Source organism: Cyclopterus lumpus, chromosome 20 (assembly GCF_009769545.1).
Source record: "Cyclopterus lumpus isolate fCycLum1 chromosome 20, fCycLum1.pri, whole genome shotgun sequence".
NCBI classification, from domain to species: Eukaryota; Metazoa; Chordata; class Actinopteri; order Perciformes; family Cyclopteridae; genus Cyclopterus; species Cyclopterus lumpus.
This window is the reverse complement of record NC_046985.1, coordinates 3,841,062-3,858,832: the sequence shown is the minus strand read 5'-3', so window position 1 is coordinate 3,858,832 and position 17,771 is coordinate 3,841,062. Positions and strand designations below refer to the sequence as shown.

The following is a 17,771-nucleotide window of genomic DNA, read 5'->3' as shown; positions in this document are numbered from 1 at the left end:
CATGACAATTAATAAACAAGCAGCCGTTCGGATTTTATAATATTTTAATGTGCATCACTTTGAACAACAATCCCTGTAAACATTACAAAAATCAGCACCTGTCAGAGAAACAAAGTGGTCCATGTTCTAGAACAACCTGCAGTTCAAACCAGCGAGTTAAGAATCAAATGCGTCACTTTACATTTAAACCTTTGTTTTGTTCCACTTTAATTGAAGTTCAAACACTTTCAGAAACATGTAAATACTTCAGGGGGTTTGTTCCTGATTGGCTTTTAGTTTTCTTTTGTCCCGCCCCCTAAATCAGATTCACTGACAATGAAAGCTGTGTGTGTGCGTGTGCGTGTGCAGGGGGTTAAATGCACCAACACAGAATAAATGAAGGCTTGTTTGAATCGGCAGTAAAAGGTTTGTGATCAACATTTATTTATTTTTTAAATGTTCCCACACATACCAGATTGGTCAGAATGTTTTCATGCACATAACTGTCACTCAAAACGGCTGATGACGTGTTCAGGAACCCACGAGAGAGAAGCACCAGGTTTCAGAGCCGTTAACTAGTAATTAGAGAAGAGGAGGAGGAAGAGGAGGCTGGTGTTGCTTCAAGTCTTCTGAGCACCAGAGTTAAAAGAGGAAACACGACTCGGATCAAATTCACACCGATTGGACGTAAAAAATAAACCTCATCATGCAGAAGAAGGTTTTAAAAGTGAGACAGACGAGGCGAGTCCTGTTGATTCAAGGCACAGCAGACAGACAGGCAGAGAGAGAGAGACGCCCGTCTCACTGCGCTCTACTTGCACAGAAGATTGTAAATTCAGTGAAATAATCTGATATTTTACAGGAGGAAAGTTCCTCTGGGGCTCATACCAAAAATAATTGTGGTTTTGGTTAAAAAGGAGAGCGGTGCGTGTGAAGTCGTGCTGGTTTCGTGTTTTCACATTAGCACCTGAAGGCGTCACAAAGCGGCGCCTGTTTATAAGCCGGTAATAAAACATGTTTGCTGGTGCTTTGAGGAAGAAAAGGACGAGACACGTCAGGCCTGATTATACCCAGTGGGCCCTGAAGGCATCGTGAGTTCAACAAAATAAAAGACTAGAACTTCCCCCCCGAAACTTATTTTATAATCGAATAATGTAGAAAGAAAAACTAATTCGCTGTTTAACATTTTTTCTGATTGACCTGAACATCGTTGAAGTTTGGACAAAAGACATTTTAAGGTGTTCTAAATTCCTTTTTTCATGACTATTACATAATGTAATAAGATGTTTTAGATATTAAGAGATATCTAAATATATACATATATTTTTATCAATTAAAGAAAGCAGCAGGAGAACGAATACTCTGTCTTTTCTTTAAAGGTTTCAGAGACTGAAATTCGTTTTCTGATGCAACTTTGAAAGAACATATTTTATTTGGGAAATATAAAGAAATACTGATAATTGATTCATTTTTTTTATTTTTAAAATCACTAAACTTAAATTGTTTGGGAAAAAAACACATTTCCTTCAATTTTCTGACTTTGGGTTAAACATTTAACTGATTAATGATAGAGTTATTTCTTTGCATGTACGAAACGTCCCAAAATATGTTTTAGTAACACATTCTCTGTTAGCTGGGCAACTAATTCTGTTCCTTATTAATTAATCTGCAGATTTTTCCCTCCATTAATATTTTAGTCCAAAGCACAAGAATGTTTAGTTCACGAACGACCGGGAAAAACAGCAACTGACGATAATCAATCATCGTGATCGCTGCTGATCAACGTTCAGGTAAAAACGTGCGGCGCCGCTTTGTGACAGACGGGCGCTCCGCAGACAGACGGGCGCTCCGCAGACAGACGGGCGCTGCGCAGACAGACGGGCGCTCCTGAGGAGCCAATCGATTGGCTGGTTTCAGTTCACGCGGTATAAAAACACGACGGGAGGATTTTGGTCCCTGAAGCGTGAATTGAATCGTCTTCTCGCGCCGAAGCTTGAACTTTACAGAAGAGGAAGATTCGTGGACAGAAGAAAAATCACGAGAAGAAAGAAAAAGAAAAAAGGAAACCGATATGAAAAGTCTTTGTCAAAAAGAAAAAACGAACAGCATCAAAACTCTGCTTCAAATATTCCCAGTTTTCCTGAAGCTCTCGCATTTTGACAAGTCGTCTGTCTTTCCTGAAGTGAAGGAGTGTGTGTGTGTGTGTGTGTGTGTGTGTGTGCGTGCGCGTGAGGCCTTGGTCGTCGATCCACAGGAGGGAGAAGTCGAGTCAGGCGATCTCCAGCTCGCGTTCGATTCCCACGTACTTCAGAGCGTCCGCCTGGCTGTACCTGTTACACACACACACACACACACACACACGTTAGCTCAGGAGCTTTTAGTGCGTATCAAATAATGATAATAATAATAATAATAAATAAAAAGCTAAATCGTATAATTAAAACGACAGTTTCACCGTCTTTTGCAAAAGCAGCTTAAAGTCCAGCTGTGTACCAAAATATTTGGGGGGCGAAGTTAAAAAGGAAATTAACTGGCAACAAATTTGTTACATAAAAAATAATAATAATATTATAATTATTTTTATAAATATTTCCACCTTTATTATATATTTGAAACTTTACGCATCGGACAAAAGAAAAAACACGTTTGAGATTTCATAGAGGAAATTAATTGTGAAAGAATATTCACATTATTCTTTTAACTAAAAATAACCATTAGATTTATTGGGATCTTATATTTGTTATTTGAACCTTTTTCAACGTATTTGAATGTTTATTCGCCAAAAAAATAAAACAATTGTTACCTGGAGCCCGACCAAAAGACTCAATAAAAGATTTAATTAACTATTAATTCTCACAACTTTAAAACCGACCTGTAGTCGAAGAAGAGCTCCTCCCCCGTCTGGATGGCTCTCTTGGCAAAGATCCCGATCCGGTGATCCCCGTTCACCATCATCACTGCAGAGAGAGAGAGAGAGAGAGAGAGAGAGAGAGAGAGAGAGAGAGAGAGAGAGAGAGAGAGAGAGAGAGAGAGAGAGAGAGAGAGAGAGAGAGAGAGAGAGAGAGAGAGAGAGAGAGAGAGAGAGAGAGAGAGAGAGAGAGAGAGAGAGAGAGAGAGAGAGAGAGAGAGAGAGAGAGAGAGAGAGAGAGAGACGGGTGAGCAAATGACGACGACGTTACCGACACGCCCGGTGACACCTGAGCGTTGCCGTGGCGACCTCCTCACCTTTCGCGTAGCAGTTGGGGTTCACCGAGTGGTTGGCGAAGCGGATCTTGTTGCCTTTCCTCGTGGCGTCGACAACAAAGTCTGCAGAGAAAAAAAAACAAACGTAAACTCCCAAAAGGTCGACGGAGAAAAAGCTCAGATTGTCAGCGAGGCTGTGAAGGTGTGTGTGTGTGTGTGTGTGTGTGTTATACCGTTGTTGAGGTTGAACAGGAAGCTGCACATGTATTTGTCGTAGACCTTCCCTCTGCGGTCGGCTTCATCCTGCGAGATAATCTGCAAAGAAAAAAATAAATAAAAATCAACCGTGTTACACTTTTACATTTAACGCTTTTCTTCAGAAATAATAAAATAAAAAAGAGATCTATTTTAAATATTTTTTGGGTCACAAACAGTGGAGGTTTATTTAATTAAATACACTTTTTTTCCCATTAATACAAAAGGAAAATAGTGTGCATCTGTCCAGGTAAACGCAAAGCTTTTTTCTGGACACACACACAGATACACACACACACACACACACACACACAGATACACACAGATACACACACACACACACACACACACACACACACACACACACACACACACACACACACACACACACACACACACACACTCACACTCACACTCACACTCACACTCACACTCACACTCACACTCACACTCACACTCACACTCACACTCACACTCACACTCACACTCACACTCACACACTCACACACACACACACACACACACACACACCTCGCCACAGTACTCGGAGATGAACTCGTTTTTCTGGACCGGCTCTTTGATGAAGATCCCCCAACCGGCCACGTCTGACGGGGCGAGCAGGAGATGCTGAGGAGCAGAAAAGAAACACGACATGTTTGTGCTCTTCTGTATAACATCGAGAGTGTGTGTGTGTGTGTGTGTGTATATGTGTGTGTGTGTGTGTGTGTGTGTATGTATTCAAAAAACTGTGTTTTTGTATGTGTTGAGGTTGGAAATGTTGTTGTTTATATTAAACATTACAGTACGAGCCTTAATAAATACATTTAATTTTCAATTTCACATTCATTCGTAACAGTAATAAACAAATGTCAAAAATAATTGCTAGTAGTCAATAAATATGAATACAATTCTGCAGTTAAATATTAATTATAAAATAATAAATGTAATGTTTTTATTAGCGTACCTATTCTATTAGGAAAATGTTACAGAATACTTATCAAACATTAATCTGACAGTAAACCACCCGATTAGTTTACCTAATTTACAAAAAGTTCAACAGGAAGCTCAGATTGAAAAAAGAAGAAGCGCTTCTTGTTTGAATTTCAAAACAAAAGCAGCCTGGAATTAAAAGAAATATATGGTCTAGAGTTAGCACTATTGGAATTTAAGCTTCTTTTGGGACCAAATGTAAATAAAACATTTGGTTTAAATAGTTATTATTGAGGGAAAGAAGACCAACATGAATACAACAGCTGTTTAAAACGCCTTTCAAATCGAAATTTGAAGTACAGCGGAACGAATAAGAACCTTCTTGGCGCCTCTCTGGATGGAGCAGTTCTTGCAGGACACGTTCTTGCTGTCCCAGTTGTCCCCGGCGCCGCAGGTCAGGCAGAGGTCGGGGTCACACTCCCTCACCGCCAGGTAGCACGGACACTGCTTGGTGTTGCACTGAGCTTTGCACCGACAACCCGGGAAACGGTTCTGACCTGCACCCAACGAGGCAGGAGAGCAACGTTAAATTAAATTACGGCAGGAATAAAGCCGTGTGTGTGTGTGTGTGTGTGTGTGTGTGTGTGTGTGTGTGTGTCTTACACTCGGAGCTGCACTGGCAGAACTTCTCGCAGAAGTTTTGCGCGGTGACGCAGGGACACGAGGCGTCGCAGGGCTGCCGCGGGTGGTCACACGGCTGGTAATTGTACACGTGATTGGACGAGCCGTCTGTGAAAAGGAGGCGCGGCGGTCAATACATTTTTTTTTAAAAATGCTACTAACTCATCTTCTGCATTTTCACCACCAGTCACAAGCGTTTTCCTCGAGCTTTAAGAAGAACCAATAATCTGCTTCTTTTCCCGGACGGTCCGCATTAATAAACCCCGTCGAAGCGACCTCTGACCTTTCTTCAGCTGGATCTTCCTGCAGTGAGTGGCCCACAGCCGGTGTTTCCTCTTCTTCTTTCGCGGTGGCGTGTCCTCGTCTTCGGCGGGAGCCCGAGCGATGATGCTCGACTCCTTGACCCTGAACTCGTAAACCTGCAGGAACCGGCCAAGATAACGTTCTCAACTCCACCAGGAACTCGTCTTTGCTTTGCCACAAACATACGATTTGTTTTTAAATGCAGGTGAGCGCTTTAAAACGTCACGTATACTATTATTCCTATTCCTATTCCTATTCCTCCCCCCCCCCCCCCTCCTTCCCGTGTTCAGACCAACTTGTCGACTAAAAAGCAGAATGAAATGAAAACGGACATGAAGCTGATGGTAAACATGTCTAAGAGGTCGACGCCCGCTCACCTGTCTGCAGGTCTTGGTGCCGATGAGCCGCGCGATGGCGCAGAAGTTGTCGTAGTACGTCCCGATGAGGACCCTGAAGAGCGAGGCCTCGGCCCCGCTCCACTCCACCGCTTCGGCCTCACCGATCAGCTTCATCTTCACGGGGGTCTGACACCGCGAGTTGCCCTCTGCACAGAACACAAGCACAGAACACTTAACGAGAGCCGCCCGAGAACCTCCGTTTTGCATTTGGCGCCGCCCTCTCCCTCCCACCAACACTATTCGTGTTTCATACACATATTTAGACAGAGAGTTTAAAAGATGTAAAAGGAACCGAGGATGTTGCTCCGACGGGTTAAGAGTTGAGTGAGGGATCGTACCGGAGCTGCTGGTGTTATCGTCCTTCTTGTCCTCATCGTTGTCTCGCCCGTTGTCTTTGTTGTTGTCTCGCCCGTTGTCTTTGTTGTTGTCTCTCTCGTCCTCTTTGTCTTCGTCTCTCTCGTCCTCTTTGTCGTCGTCTCTCTCGTCCTCTTTGTCGTCGTCTCTCTCGTCCTCTTTGTCGTCGTCTCTCTCGTCCTCTTTGCTGCCTTCGCGGTCGCTGTCCGTGTCTTTGGTTTCCGAGGAGACGGACGGCGTGCCGGGTCGGCTGCTGCTGCTGTTGGGCAGCCGTCCACGGCGGCGTCCCACCGTGCGCTTCGAGGGCGTCTTGGCTTGCTCCGCCACTTCGCCCGCCGGGTACTCGCTGACCATCCCGATGTCCTGAGTGATCACAACACGACAACCGGGGACACACCGATGGTCACGTAGCAGGTCACAGTAATACTTTTTTATCAGGTAATACTTCAGATAAATATAAAATTCAGATAAGGATGAACGCTGCCGTGATGTTTCATGTTTGGCGGACTCACCTGAACCAGGTACATGTAGCACTCGATGCCGCAGGGTTTACTGTCCACCAGGTTCTCTAAGTTCTTACGCTTGTACGTGTTTGGAGTTGCATGGAAAGCTAAAAAGCACCCAAAGACGGAGGAGACGGTCAGCAGGTACACGTACACTTCATGAACAAAACATCCGACAGATAAACTTCCCGTTATATCCTAAATAACCTCTTTTCTCAGAATAACAAAATACTCGAGAAGAAAAAAAACCAACTTCTGGCAATATTATCCGGTGTATAATCGGATCAGAGCATCCTCAGTTATTGAATCAAGTCCGTGTGCGTGCGCATGTGTGTGTGTGTACTGACGGTGGAGGAAGCAGTCGTATTTGAAGCAGCGTCTGCAGAACAGCGTGTGGAAGGAGTGCAGACTCTGTTCGCGCTGCACGGAGCGAGCGTTCGGACCGTCGATGTTCGGTGTGCACTCGGGGGGCAGCGCGCCGGGCAGCTGCTGCTCCGTCAACTCCTTGTACCTGACACACACACACACACAATTAATACATGTTTTTACTAAGCACACACACACACACACACACACACACACACACACACACACAACAGGGTTTTCTCTCCCTCTCTCACACACTTTGAGAGAGTTGTCATAATACCATGTAAAAGGTATTCTTCTGTGGTACTAAGAATATAAATAATAAAGAAACTACATTACCTACATATGTGGGGCCGATATTGATATGCATTTAAAAAGGAGCACTCACAAAATAATTAAAAAGATGATGGTTAAAAGATGTTTAAATATTTTAAAATGACAAGACTTGAGAAAACTTAACTGAAGCTGTATAATTAAAAGAGTAGATGTATAATTAACGTATGTACGATAATTTCTTATCCCTCAGTCACGTTCACAGCACTAACAAACAACTCACTTCTCTTTGAGCTCCTCGGTGGATCCCTTGTCAGGGAACATGGAGGAGATGGCTTCAAAGATCTTGTCAGAGGGAAACTTCTTGGTGCCGTCAGTGCTGGTTCGGCCTGGACACGAGACCACACACACACACACACACACACACACACACACTTTACTTCTCTTTGCCCCACGTACTCACGGGTTTCTTTCCCTTTTCACTTTATGGTTGTAGAAGAAACTAGAATCAACCAATCGGTGACCTCTGACCACCTAATTCTAAGTCAGTTCTTCCTCGAGTTAAACACGAGAATGAAGATAAAAAATAAAACAAATACTGTCTCTCGAGGACCTTTTCCGGCCTCCGTAGTTCTCGAACACGCTGACGATCGCCGGTAACTCATAGGTGGACTCACTCTCATTGATAACAAGCACCTCCTTGCGGGGTTCCTCCGGATGCTCCTTGCCGTCACACACCTCCATCTTCTCCACCTTGAAGTCCTGCTGCTCTTCCTCCTCCTCGTCCTCCTCCTCGTTGTCGCTGTACTGTGACAGAGAGCTCACCAACTCCACGAATATCTCGTCGTTGATGAAGCCGCACTCTGCGAAGCGCAACGCGGCATTATGACCGTGATCCTTTACGCCAGACTTCCCGAGTCACATGACACCTTCTCACCGGGCCGTTTAGTCTCCCCTTTAACCTCAGTGTGTCCACAGTCACTCACCTCTGTCTCCGTGGACTTTGCCGTCATAGTTCTTGATGAGCTCTTCTATGAAAGTACCATCTTGGTCCAGGATCTCGTCTCCCATGTAGGGGATGTTATGGAGCACCGTCTCGTCCTCCACCTGATGCCAAAACAAACATTTCAGCTGTGGTTAAAAGGAACGGTCCACCGACGGTGGTGCCACGGTTTCACGTCTACAGTTTACACCACGTGCGTTTGTTCATGCGCACCATGAAGTTCTGCTGCAGCGGCGACCAGGAGTACATGACCGGGACCGAGGCCACGGCGTTGAGAGTCTTCAGGGGGATGACCTGCTTGGAGAACTCGGAGAACCCGCTGTCCGCCGTGCACTAAACAGGACGGCAGAGAGAACAAGCAGTCAGAACACATTCCACAACACCTTGTCAGAGACGGGGTTTTTATTTTTTAAATCCAGACCTCTCGGGTGCCTCTTAAGGAGCCGACAGACGTCATGATGTGAACAGGCTGGATTCGCCTGGTCTTCCACTCCTGGTTCAAAATGTCAGTTCGATCCAAGATCTTCTGACGGTTGGTGTTGAACATGCTCTGGAAGAGTTAGAAAAAAGATGTTTGAATAAACGGAAACGTGCCATCATTTGACCGGATGTTGATGGCTGAACCGACTAAAAGTGATTAAAAAAAAAACACATTAATTTCACCGCCATGTCTGAGTGGCCATCATGTCTGATTATTGATGTATAGAAGCAGGCATTCGCAAGTGCCGGCTGGCAGCCAGATTGCCGAGTACCACCTCCTCTCCATCTGGACAGTTTAACATTATATAATGCACTTTTACATGAACATTTCTGTTAATCCAAATCACTGGATTTAGGGCTAAACTGGCCTACGTGTAAGGTGTCCCAAGTGGAAGTAAAAACAAACAACTGCAGCAGTAAAGAGGAAATGAGTGCGAGCCATGTTAGACCGATTCAAATCCGACATAACCGGTTTCTGCTTTCGTGACTAGATACAAAGTCTTAATTAGTGATGTCGGGAGTCTATTGTATTACATTGAGTGTATTTTTGCGGGCTCTTCTTTAGTGCAGATGATTATTATATAATAAATTACTCTTATTAGCTTGTTTATATCGTTTTAATAGTTTTAAGTGCTACAGATGAGCGTGTGTCCTGGACCACCACCAGCCTGTTTTAGTATCTCCCAGTCCTTCAGCCAACATCTGACTGTCTGCTTGGCATGAAGGTCTCTTGCTGTGTGTGTATGTGTGTGTGTGTGTGTGTGCGCGTGCCAACCTTGACTTCGTCGGCCCGTCTGAAGCGCTTGAGCTGCCGAAGCCTCATGTACTCAGACTTCACCCTCCTCTTCCAGCAGGCAGGACCTTTCTCCGAGCGCTTCCCTGTGAGCACCATGATCAACCTGCAAAGCCAACAGGAGGACGATGAAGGTTTCTACACACCGAATGCTTTTATATGCCAAGATTTATGCATTTTGACTGGATTGTGGGGCTGAAAACGAATGCGGGGATGGGAATCGATAATCGTTTTTTTTTTTTATTTGAATATAAAGAAAATAAAACCTAACCTAAACCTAATGCGGGCTGTGACTCAGATATCTGGAAGCTGCAGCAACAATAGAATAAAAAAAACCTCAGTTCTCACATTGAAGATGGTTCAAATGCAGGTGAAATGAAGTTTTCTTCGCCCCATTTGGCAAATCTGCAGTTAACAGGAGTGGAACAGGAAAATAATGTGTTCCTGACACCGTGTAGATTACAGTCATCTGTCCACGTGTATTATTATTATCAACAAGTCGCTGCCTAGCAGCCCGGCTGGTCTGATTGAGATCTCACACTTTTGATTAGACATGTCGGACGGCTGTCATGGAGAGGTGCTGGCTAGATAGAATTGTAAGAGATGTGGTCGTCGGCAGCGGTATGACCCAGTTTGCCATCTTTAAAAGCCACAGACCGAGTTGAGATTAAGAGCTGAGAGAGACGCAAACAAGCATTTGAAGTATCATGGAAACGGGAGTATAGTTGGGTGGAAGATATGGGAAAAACTCAAGATTCATTTACTGAAAATAAGATTAAACATGAAAATTAACGTTGGTCCTTGTTGTTATTCGATAACAAATAAAACAATTTGGCAGCTGAGTTCACATTGATCCTCCTTATCAACCCTGTGGCTGTTTGACAAGACAGACATAAACTATTTAAACATACTTTTACTTTAGTACTTACAATGTTATGCTACCTTCTACTCCAAATCTACACTAGATTAGGTTAAACCGTATAACTTTTTACATAAACGTGACATATTTGATCAGTTGTAAAACACTAATCTACCCTCCATCTACACGCATTGAAAAACATAAAACATGTTCCTACATGTATTAATTAGTGAAAAACATAATCATACGATTACACTTTTTATAAAGGACACATTCTGCCTATTTAGCAGACTCACTTCCCCTTTTAAGCACATTTAGCTAATGACAGGCATATTCCTGTATTTTTAATTAAAAGTAGCATTTTGCGATAATAGCATTTCTACTTTTAAGTATAATCTTGAATTCAGGACATTTACTTGTGGAGTATTTTGAGATTTTAGAATATATACTTGTGTCAAAGTACTTATCTGGTTATTGTTTAGCATATTTATTCTTATCACAATACAAAATGTAATTTATTATATATTTTAAAACATGTGAATGTTTGTTTGCTGGAGTTTTGTTTTGTTTTGGTGGGCGTTTTTCCTCTTTTAATTGCCCTTATCAGGAGTAACTCCTAATATGGTTGTATCCTGTCCAATAACAATAAAAGGCGTTATATTTATTTTCCACTAGGTGGGCTACAAATAACAAGCCAGCTTCAAGCTTACGACAGCTAGTTTATGCCTTCAAATAAAACCTTAAATTAAATATGTATTCTCATGGGTGAACCCTGCTGGATCCTATGAAATAATTACAATTTATTGTCGTGCAATAAAGACTCTTATTCCAATACAAAATGTAATATATATTATACATTTTAGAACATGTGTTGTGAACGTGATTTTGTGGGTCTTTTTAATTGCACTTATCGGGAGTAATTCCTAATATGGTTGTATCCTGTAAAACAAAAATAAAAGGCTTTATATTGTATTCATTTGTTGAGCTAGCTACACATAAGCTAACGACAGTCTCATCAAAATGTGTCTCCTAGTGTCAAGAAAAACGCTTTAATTCTCGCTCTGAACATTAACATAAAAAGGCATTAATTAGTTCACAATTAATCGTGATGTTTTTCTGCCCCCCCCCCCCAAAAAAAAGTTATCCAAGAGCAGACAATAAACCCATTTTGACACGTATTTGTGGCTCGATGCTAGCTTACAGTTTAGGTTTAGTTTGACAAAAGCATCGCGAGCTCCTCTTACCTGCACGTGAAGCTCAGGCCTCATTCAACGGAGCGATCAGGGATCGATAGGACAAAAACACCGGCAGAAGTCGTCCTTTGTGTTGGGGGAGGAGATGGGGGAGGGGGGGGCGTGGAGAGAGGGAGGGGGGGGGGGGGTGTTAGCTCGGCAGCTAGCTAGCCGTTAGCTCCCGGGAAAAGAGAAGGAAGCGAATCACTTTGCGCGAGACCGGCTTTTACGTAGCGACAACGCACTAAGCCGCTTTTGTCATAAAAAAAACCCCACCGTGTTCGTGGATTATGAAATCACGAGAGTTTTTAAATTCCACACAACAATATTTTTTGTCCGAATTCAATGTTTCCCCGTCGGTAAAAAAAAAAAGAAGAAGCTTTTCGGTTCAAACCGCTCGCCGTCCCTCGCGCACGCCCGCCCACTAACCGCTGCAAGCAGATTCAAGAGGCGCCAAACGGTTTGGGCCAATCAGAGGAGCCGACGTTGGGGGGGGGCGGGGGTAGGGCTTCTCAGCGTGCGGTCACGCGATTGGCCGGCCTGGAATCGCCGGTGCCAGCCAATGAGGACGCGCCTTGCCGGCTGGGGCCTGTAACGAGGGACATGTGGAAAGGTTTCTCTTTGTTCTCTCGTGTGTCAACGGAATAAATAAAACATCGGAAACGTAAAATAGCTTAGTAATAGAATAGACTTGTGATTTGTATTTAACTCTTCACGCGTGTCGGTGTCAGCTGTGATGTTTGTAGATGTTTTAAAAGAAAGAACATCCATGTTTAGTTCATGGGTCCGTGAAGGCATCTTCTCTCGTTTATATATATTCTGGCTCCTCCACCTGCTGACAGCTCAGATGAGAGCAACGACAGAGGTGTCAGCTGTTCAGTAAATGATAAACAGTGTGTTTTGAAACACGCACAGTTGTAAAACACGTCACTTTGCATAATGAAAGAGGTTTCGTGTTTGCAGACAGCGAGGGCAGGGGTCGACAAGTTTATTGAGCCCCGCCCCTTCTCAACAGCCATTGGCTGATAGCTCAACAGTGTGTCCATGCTGCGTTCAAGATAGTAGGAAATACAACATCAAGCAATATATTACATTTTTATTTTGTATAACAAGTACATTATATATATTTTTTTTTTCATCATCAGTTTTTTGGTAACAGGGCATAACAAAAATCAATTAACGTCATTATGATCAGAAACCAAATAAAATATCACAAATCAAACAGGATCAAAAAACTCCCACGGGTCTTTGTCATTTCCCAATATTGTACGTCCTCGTTTCCTTAACTCGCCTCCTTCAAGGAGGAGTCGAGGAGGCACAACATCGGGAAAATGAAAAAGAACCCTTGTCCCCATGATCTCAAACTCTAAGTCAACCAGGACAACCAGTGTAAATTTACTTGGAAAAAAAACATTTCCATGAAAAACAGACTGAAAAACTCCAGAACAGCTAATAAATGGAGGAACTTGATTTACTGTAAATGTCACATCTAGAGAAGCATCACCCGTAAAAAAAGCCAGCAGTTGGCTCTGAACCTCCTCAAAGTTTCCTCTCGCGTTCACGCAGAATCACCAACAGGAATGTAACTAAACCAAGTATGCTTATTTATTTATTATATAAATAAGTGTTCAACAGCATACTTGGCTTCAGATTAACCCCAGATGTTCAAAGAAGAACGAATCGGCTTCAGCGAGGAACTCAATCATCTCTGAAGCGGCGGCTGCACCTTTCTTCCTCACGGTGTCAATAACAAAGCGAGCTTGGTCCCTCTTGTTCGGTATCTCTTCCGCCGACTCCCTCTCGCCGTCGGTCATCACCTTTTTCTCCAACAGTTGGTCCAGCAGGTCCCGAGATCCCCTCGACGAACCGGCTCCGTATTTCCGTCAGCTGCTCAGGAGGAGGGAGGCCCAGAGGGGGTCGATGAACTCGAGGGAGGTGAAGGCCTGCTGCACGCATTTGATGTCAAACAGGGGTCCTGCAGGCTTCTTGTGATGCCGGGCCAGGAGCCTCCAGTCCCACGGGACTGTCCTGTAAACCACGTCTCCTTCTCCGCCCATGTGGAACAGCAGGCCGGTCACGCTGCACCGCTACAGGCCCGGGTTGGAGCACTGGAACCGGTAGGCATCATCTTTTTCATCAGGCGTGAAGTCCTCCAAGCTGGTTCCTAACATGTCTGTGGAGCTCTCAGCTCGACTGAAGGTCTTGTTCTCCACGGAGGTCATTCCACTCAGTGACGGTGTGGCTCACGACTGCAACAGGTGCGTCCATTTCCACCTGGACGTCACCGCCTCCTCTTTGCTCACTTTCGGACCCCGCGGAGAAAAACCCAAACGCATCTCGTGCAACGCCGGTTGAGTCCCGGATGCCTGCGGGTCTGCCTTGTGCACACAGAGGTTCAGCAACAGTGTGGGTTATGGACTGAGAGCAGGAGGGGTTTCTGACAGATGTACATCCGGGGGCACCAGCTTTTCTTTTTGAAATAAGGTTCTATTGAAGTACGAGTATATGTACGAGTTACCCAGTCAGAGCAGCCGAGTGGTCTTCTTTTGGAATCGCCTGCATCGGAGGGTGAATGGTCCATGCTGGAGAGATCAACTCCTCCGTTCATGTCCATTTCAATGGGAACTTCCTGGTTGTCTCCTGCTGCTGAGGAGCAGCCGTACTAACCTGCTCTCTTTCCTCGTGGATCTTTCCCGTCCTCTTCGTGGATTTTTGAGGAATAGAAGGCTGTTGGGGTTCAGTGTCAAAGGCTTCGTCAGACTCAGGACGAATGGAAGAGTCCAGCAGGGTCCGTGTACCGTTTTGTTCGTTTGTTTTATGGTTCATTCGGAAATATTCCTGTTTGAGAGCCAACAACGGGAAACCGGAAAAGGCACTTCTGTTTTCCGTTGGTTTCGTCTCAATCCAAAAAACAAGGAAAGGGAAGTGCTTAAAACGAATGTCAAAATAAAAGCCAGTGATAGATGTTCTGATTTACAGTCTTCTATGATGCAAACACAAAGCAGGGTAACGTTAGAAGTTAATTAATTAATCAATATATATATATATATATATATATATATATATATATATATATATATATATATATATATATAAATAAACCTGGGTATGGCAGCAACAGTAGCGAGTACAGGCAGTTTAATATTCACACATATATATATATATATATATATATATTCGTATATATATATATATATATATATATATATATATTCGTATATATATATTCATATATATAATGTACTCAACAATAATCAACTTTTCAATTAATCGTTGCATTCTTTAATGCAACACAGTTCGTAATATAGTTTAATCAAAGTAATGTGTGTGTAGAGTTGTTGCATTTAGCATAATATTCATTTGTGCCGTTTCTTGAGTAGAGCCTGTACGAGGTAAAGGGTTCACCTTCCTACCAGCAGGTGGCAGTAAACCACACCTCGTTGATTGATTTGTCACTTAAATCCTGCATTGAATGGTACAGAAGAGGTCAAAGGGTCAATATGAGAAGATATAATGCTGGTCAAATGCTGTGGTCCAAATGCCATTGAGATACAAACAAGTTTGACTAAATCTTACAAGAGCACAAATCAGACGAATTGGTTCTATTTATTTATTTATTTGCTGCCATGTTACCGGTCTGGTGACCCCTCAGTGAACTCTGGAGCCGTAGGGGGATGCAGACCGTCAGGCTGGACTTGGGTTGGGAACCAATGCAACAGATTACCAGCTCTGTAGCATGTTGGACACACCAGTATGGCACTGTCTCATCAACATGAGGTTCCCATCCCATAACACTGGTATGCAGAAGCCTGCTGTTTCAAACTGTTTAACTGTGACTGTAACCTGAGAGGAAAAAACACGACCCTGAAATGTAGTAGAGATTGTTTAGTGACATTGGAATGTCATTTTTGTGGGAGGTAGGAATGTTTCAACGGGTTATCTCTAGTGACAGAGAGACGTCATCATCTTGAAATACAATATTAGTTTCCTCTTTCGGTATAAATTTGATTCATTTGACCTATCATCACAAAAGGTCAAAGGTCACATTTAGCCTGAGTACACTATTCTGGCCTTCATAGGGGTTTAAATGATCAGATAACAACAACCAGTCAGTCAGAGCTATGTGTGATATATATATATATACACATACATACACACACACATTTAAGTTGCACAGCTATTAGTTCTAGAAAAATAATAAAGAAGCGCTCATGTTTAAGTGATTCTTATTTATTTGTAAAAAAGAAAAACATTTTTTGTCATGCGTGATTCAGTTCTAATTTAACCTGTGGAGGAGTAAAGCAGTTCCTCCATATCAAATACTCAATTGGGGAATCTTACAAAAATATCTTCCTCGCTCAAGACCAAGAAGGAATGATTCGAAAACAATGATGATGATTTTACAAACTCAGGAACACATTAAAAAAAAAAAGGAAAACAACTCAAAAACTCTGGGCCTCCGATGACTATTCTTCGTCTCATACTTCGGGACCTTCTCCTCCAGGTATGAGCTGCAAGAAGAGAAGACACGTAGACATGAATCCCACCGTGAAGGTGCAACAGGTGGCAAGACGCACCGGTACCGAACACGCAGCATATTCACATACCATGGTGATGTTGTTGCCGTTGAGGAGGATCTGGTCCAGTTTGGTTATCCTCCGTCCCTCCGGTGTGATTTCACTGCAACGACGAGATATATGACGAGTTAATTCAGCAAACAGTTGACTTAAAAATACCTGCACAAAACCAGGTGTACTCACAATTCTGTCACATCTTCTAGGACCATGTCTGAAACACGGAGTTAAGTACGAGAACTGGGACAATATTTCAGAGTCAAATTAGGCAGTTTGTTTAACACGTCGATGAATCTGGAAAGGATACTGACAAAGTCGTCGAAACCCAGCAGGGTGCCGACGATCTCTTTGTCGGTTTTCATGACGATGTGAATCCGGGAGCCGATACATTTGTCCACGAGCTCTAAAAAAAGAGAGAAACAACATTTGTTTTTAATGATCGAATAAAAGCAAACATGTTTTTTTTTTTTTTAATGGGAAGATTTGATTGGTCTTTGGGTATTTGTCTATATTTGTTGTAATCTTATTGACAAAATAAATAAAATCGTAGATGAATCGACGAAGAAAACAATTCGTTTTCTGACGCCAATTACAATAAATCAGTCAGGGCTGCAACACATAATCATTTTAATTGTCAATTAATCTGCTAGTTTTTTTTTCCTTCTTCTCATTTTGTCTATAAAATCTCAAATCGTCTTAAAATTGCTTTTTTTAAGCTAAAGTTTGAGAATAAAGTTAAAGTATTCAAATCGTGACTGGTCCACTAATATTTGTTATATTATTATTAAAACCTGGATTAAACCGTTGAAGCTGGTTACGGTTGCATTCATTTAAAACTATTATAATTATTTTCATTGCAGCTTAATCTTCCAATTGTTTTCTCGATTAATAATGTGTAAAACCTTGTAAAAAAAAATTCAAATTAGCTGATAATCAATTTTCTGCCAATCGACTAATCATTTCAATTGTAACAAATAATATAATTAAGATTATATAAAACTATTAACATGTTTGGTTGCTGAAGCTGTCAGATAAATATGGTAGAAGTATAAAGTAGCACGAACAGAACATTACAAGAACCTCAAATGTACACGAAAGTTACTGAACTTTACGTAGTAAATTGACCTCCTAATAAAACATTTGGCTGCGGATATAAATGCTACATTAAAATAAATTAAAATGTGGGTGCTGCCTGTCTAAATGTTCTGACAATACTACTAACAAAGACACGTTGTTAGTGAGGCGTTTGCGCCTTAACGCGATTAACGTTTGACGAAACCTCCCAAATATCTAAACTCCGGCCTCGAACGGTCGCCACCGCCCTACGAATTAAATTATCGATCCGTAATCGGCTATTTAAAAAGGAAACGCGACGCAATTTAGAATTTACAAACCAAGTGGGAGCAACTGAGAGGGATTCGTGGTCGGAGTGGCCGCCATGTTTGTTCAACAGGCAGAAGCAATCGAGAGAAGAAACGTCGGCGAGCAGGTCTGACGCAATCGAACCCGGAATCGATGATGGATGGGCAATATATTTTGCAACAGTGTTTTATAGATTATAAATCTATAAAACACACAATTTAATGAGTGTAACAGAAAACTGAG

General features: G+C 42.7%; 2 protein-coding genes across 2 annotated transcripts; both read right to left on the bottom strand.

Moving 5' to 3' along the window:
- Positions 1-29: 29 nt before the first annotated feature.
- ezh2 (enhancer of zeste 2 polycomb repressive complex 2 subunit) lies at positions 30-12,031 on the bottom strand. The gene is made up of 19 exons (XM_034560634.1): positions 11,605-12,031; positions 9,484-9,607; positions 8,650-8,778; positions 8,442-8,561; positions 8,212-8,332; positions 7,903-8,088; positions 7,509-7,614; positions 6,934-7,097; positions 6,596-6,693; positions 6,068-6,446; positions 5,709-5,875; positions 5,312-5,447; positions 5,011-5,136; positions 4,726-4,904; positions 3,949-4,044; positions 3,396-3,477; positions 3,205-3,285; positions 2,852-2,936; positions 30-2,309 (listed from the first exon to the last, which is right to left on the bottom strand). The coding sequence occupies exons 2-19, from the start codon at positions 9,598-9,600 to the stop codon at positions 2,249-2,251; spliced, it is 2,433 nt and encodes an 810-aa protein (XP_034416525.1). The 5' UTR covers positions 9,601-9,607; positions 11,605-12,031; the 3' UTR covers positions 30-2,248.
- Positions 12,032-15,801: 3,770 nt separating this feature from the next.
- On the bottom strand, positions 15,802-17,694 carry lsm5 (LSM5 homolog, U6 small nuclear RNA and mRNA degradation associated). Its single transcript, XM_034560160.1, has 5 exons — positions 17,561-17,694; positions 16,474-16,569; positions 16,353-16,380; positions 16,200-16,272; positions 15,802-16,103 (listed from the first exon to the last, which is right to left on the bottom strand). Exons 1-5 carry the CDS (start codon positions 17,604-17,606, stop codon positions 16,071-16,073), a joined length of 276 nt encoding a protein of 91 aa, XP_034416051.1. The 5' UTR covers positions 17,607-17,694; the 3' UTR covers positions 15,802-16,070.
- Positions 17,695-17,771: the final 77 nt, after the last annotated feature.

Bases quoted from the DNA above. Each gene is read 5' to 3' on its own strand.
- ezh2 (XM_034560634.1), bottom strand. From the start codon at position 9,600: ATGGTGCTCACAGGGAAGCGCTCGGAGAAAGGTCCTGCCTGCTGGAAG. The intron at 8,779-9,483 runs GTTGGCACGCGC...TAACTCTTCCAG, and splicing joins GACGGGCCGACGAAGTCAAG to AGCATGTTCAACACCAACCG. The intron at 5,137-5,311 runs GTCAGAGGTCGC...TCCTTTTCACAG, and splicing joins GAAGATCCAGCTGAAGAAAG to ACGGCTCGTCCAATCACGTG.
- lsm5 (XM_034560160.1), bottom strand. From the start codon at position 17,606: ATGGCGGCCACTCCGACCACGAATCCCTCTCAGTTGCTCCCACTTG. The intron at 16,570-17,560 runs GTTTGTAAATTC...CTCTTTTTTTAG, and splicing joins CTCTCAGTTGCTCCCACTTG to AGCTCGTGGACAAATGTATC. The intron at 16,104-16,199 runs GTATGTGAATAT...CTCTTCTTGCAG, and splicing joins ACGGCAACAACATCACCATG to CTCATACCTGGAGGAGAAGG.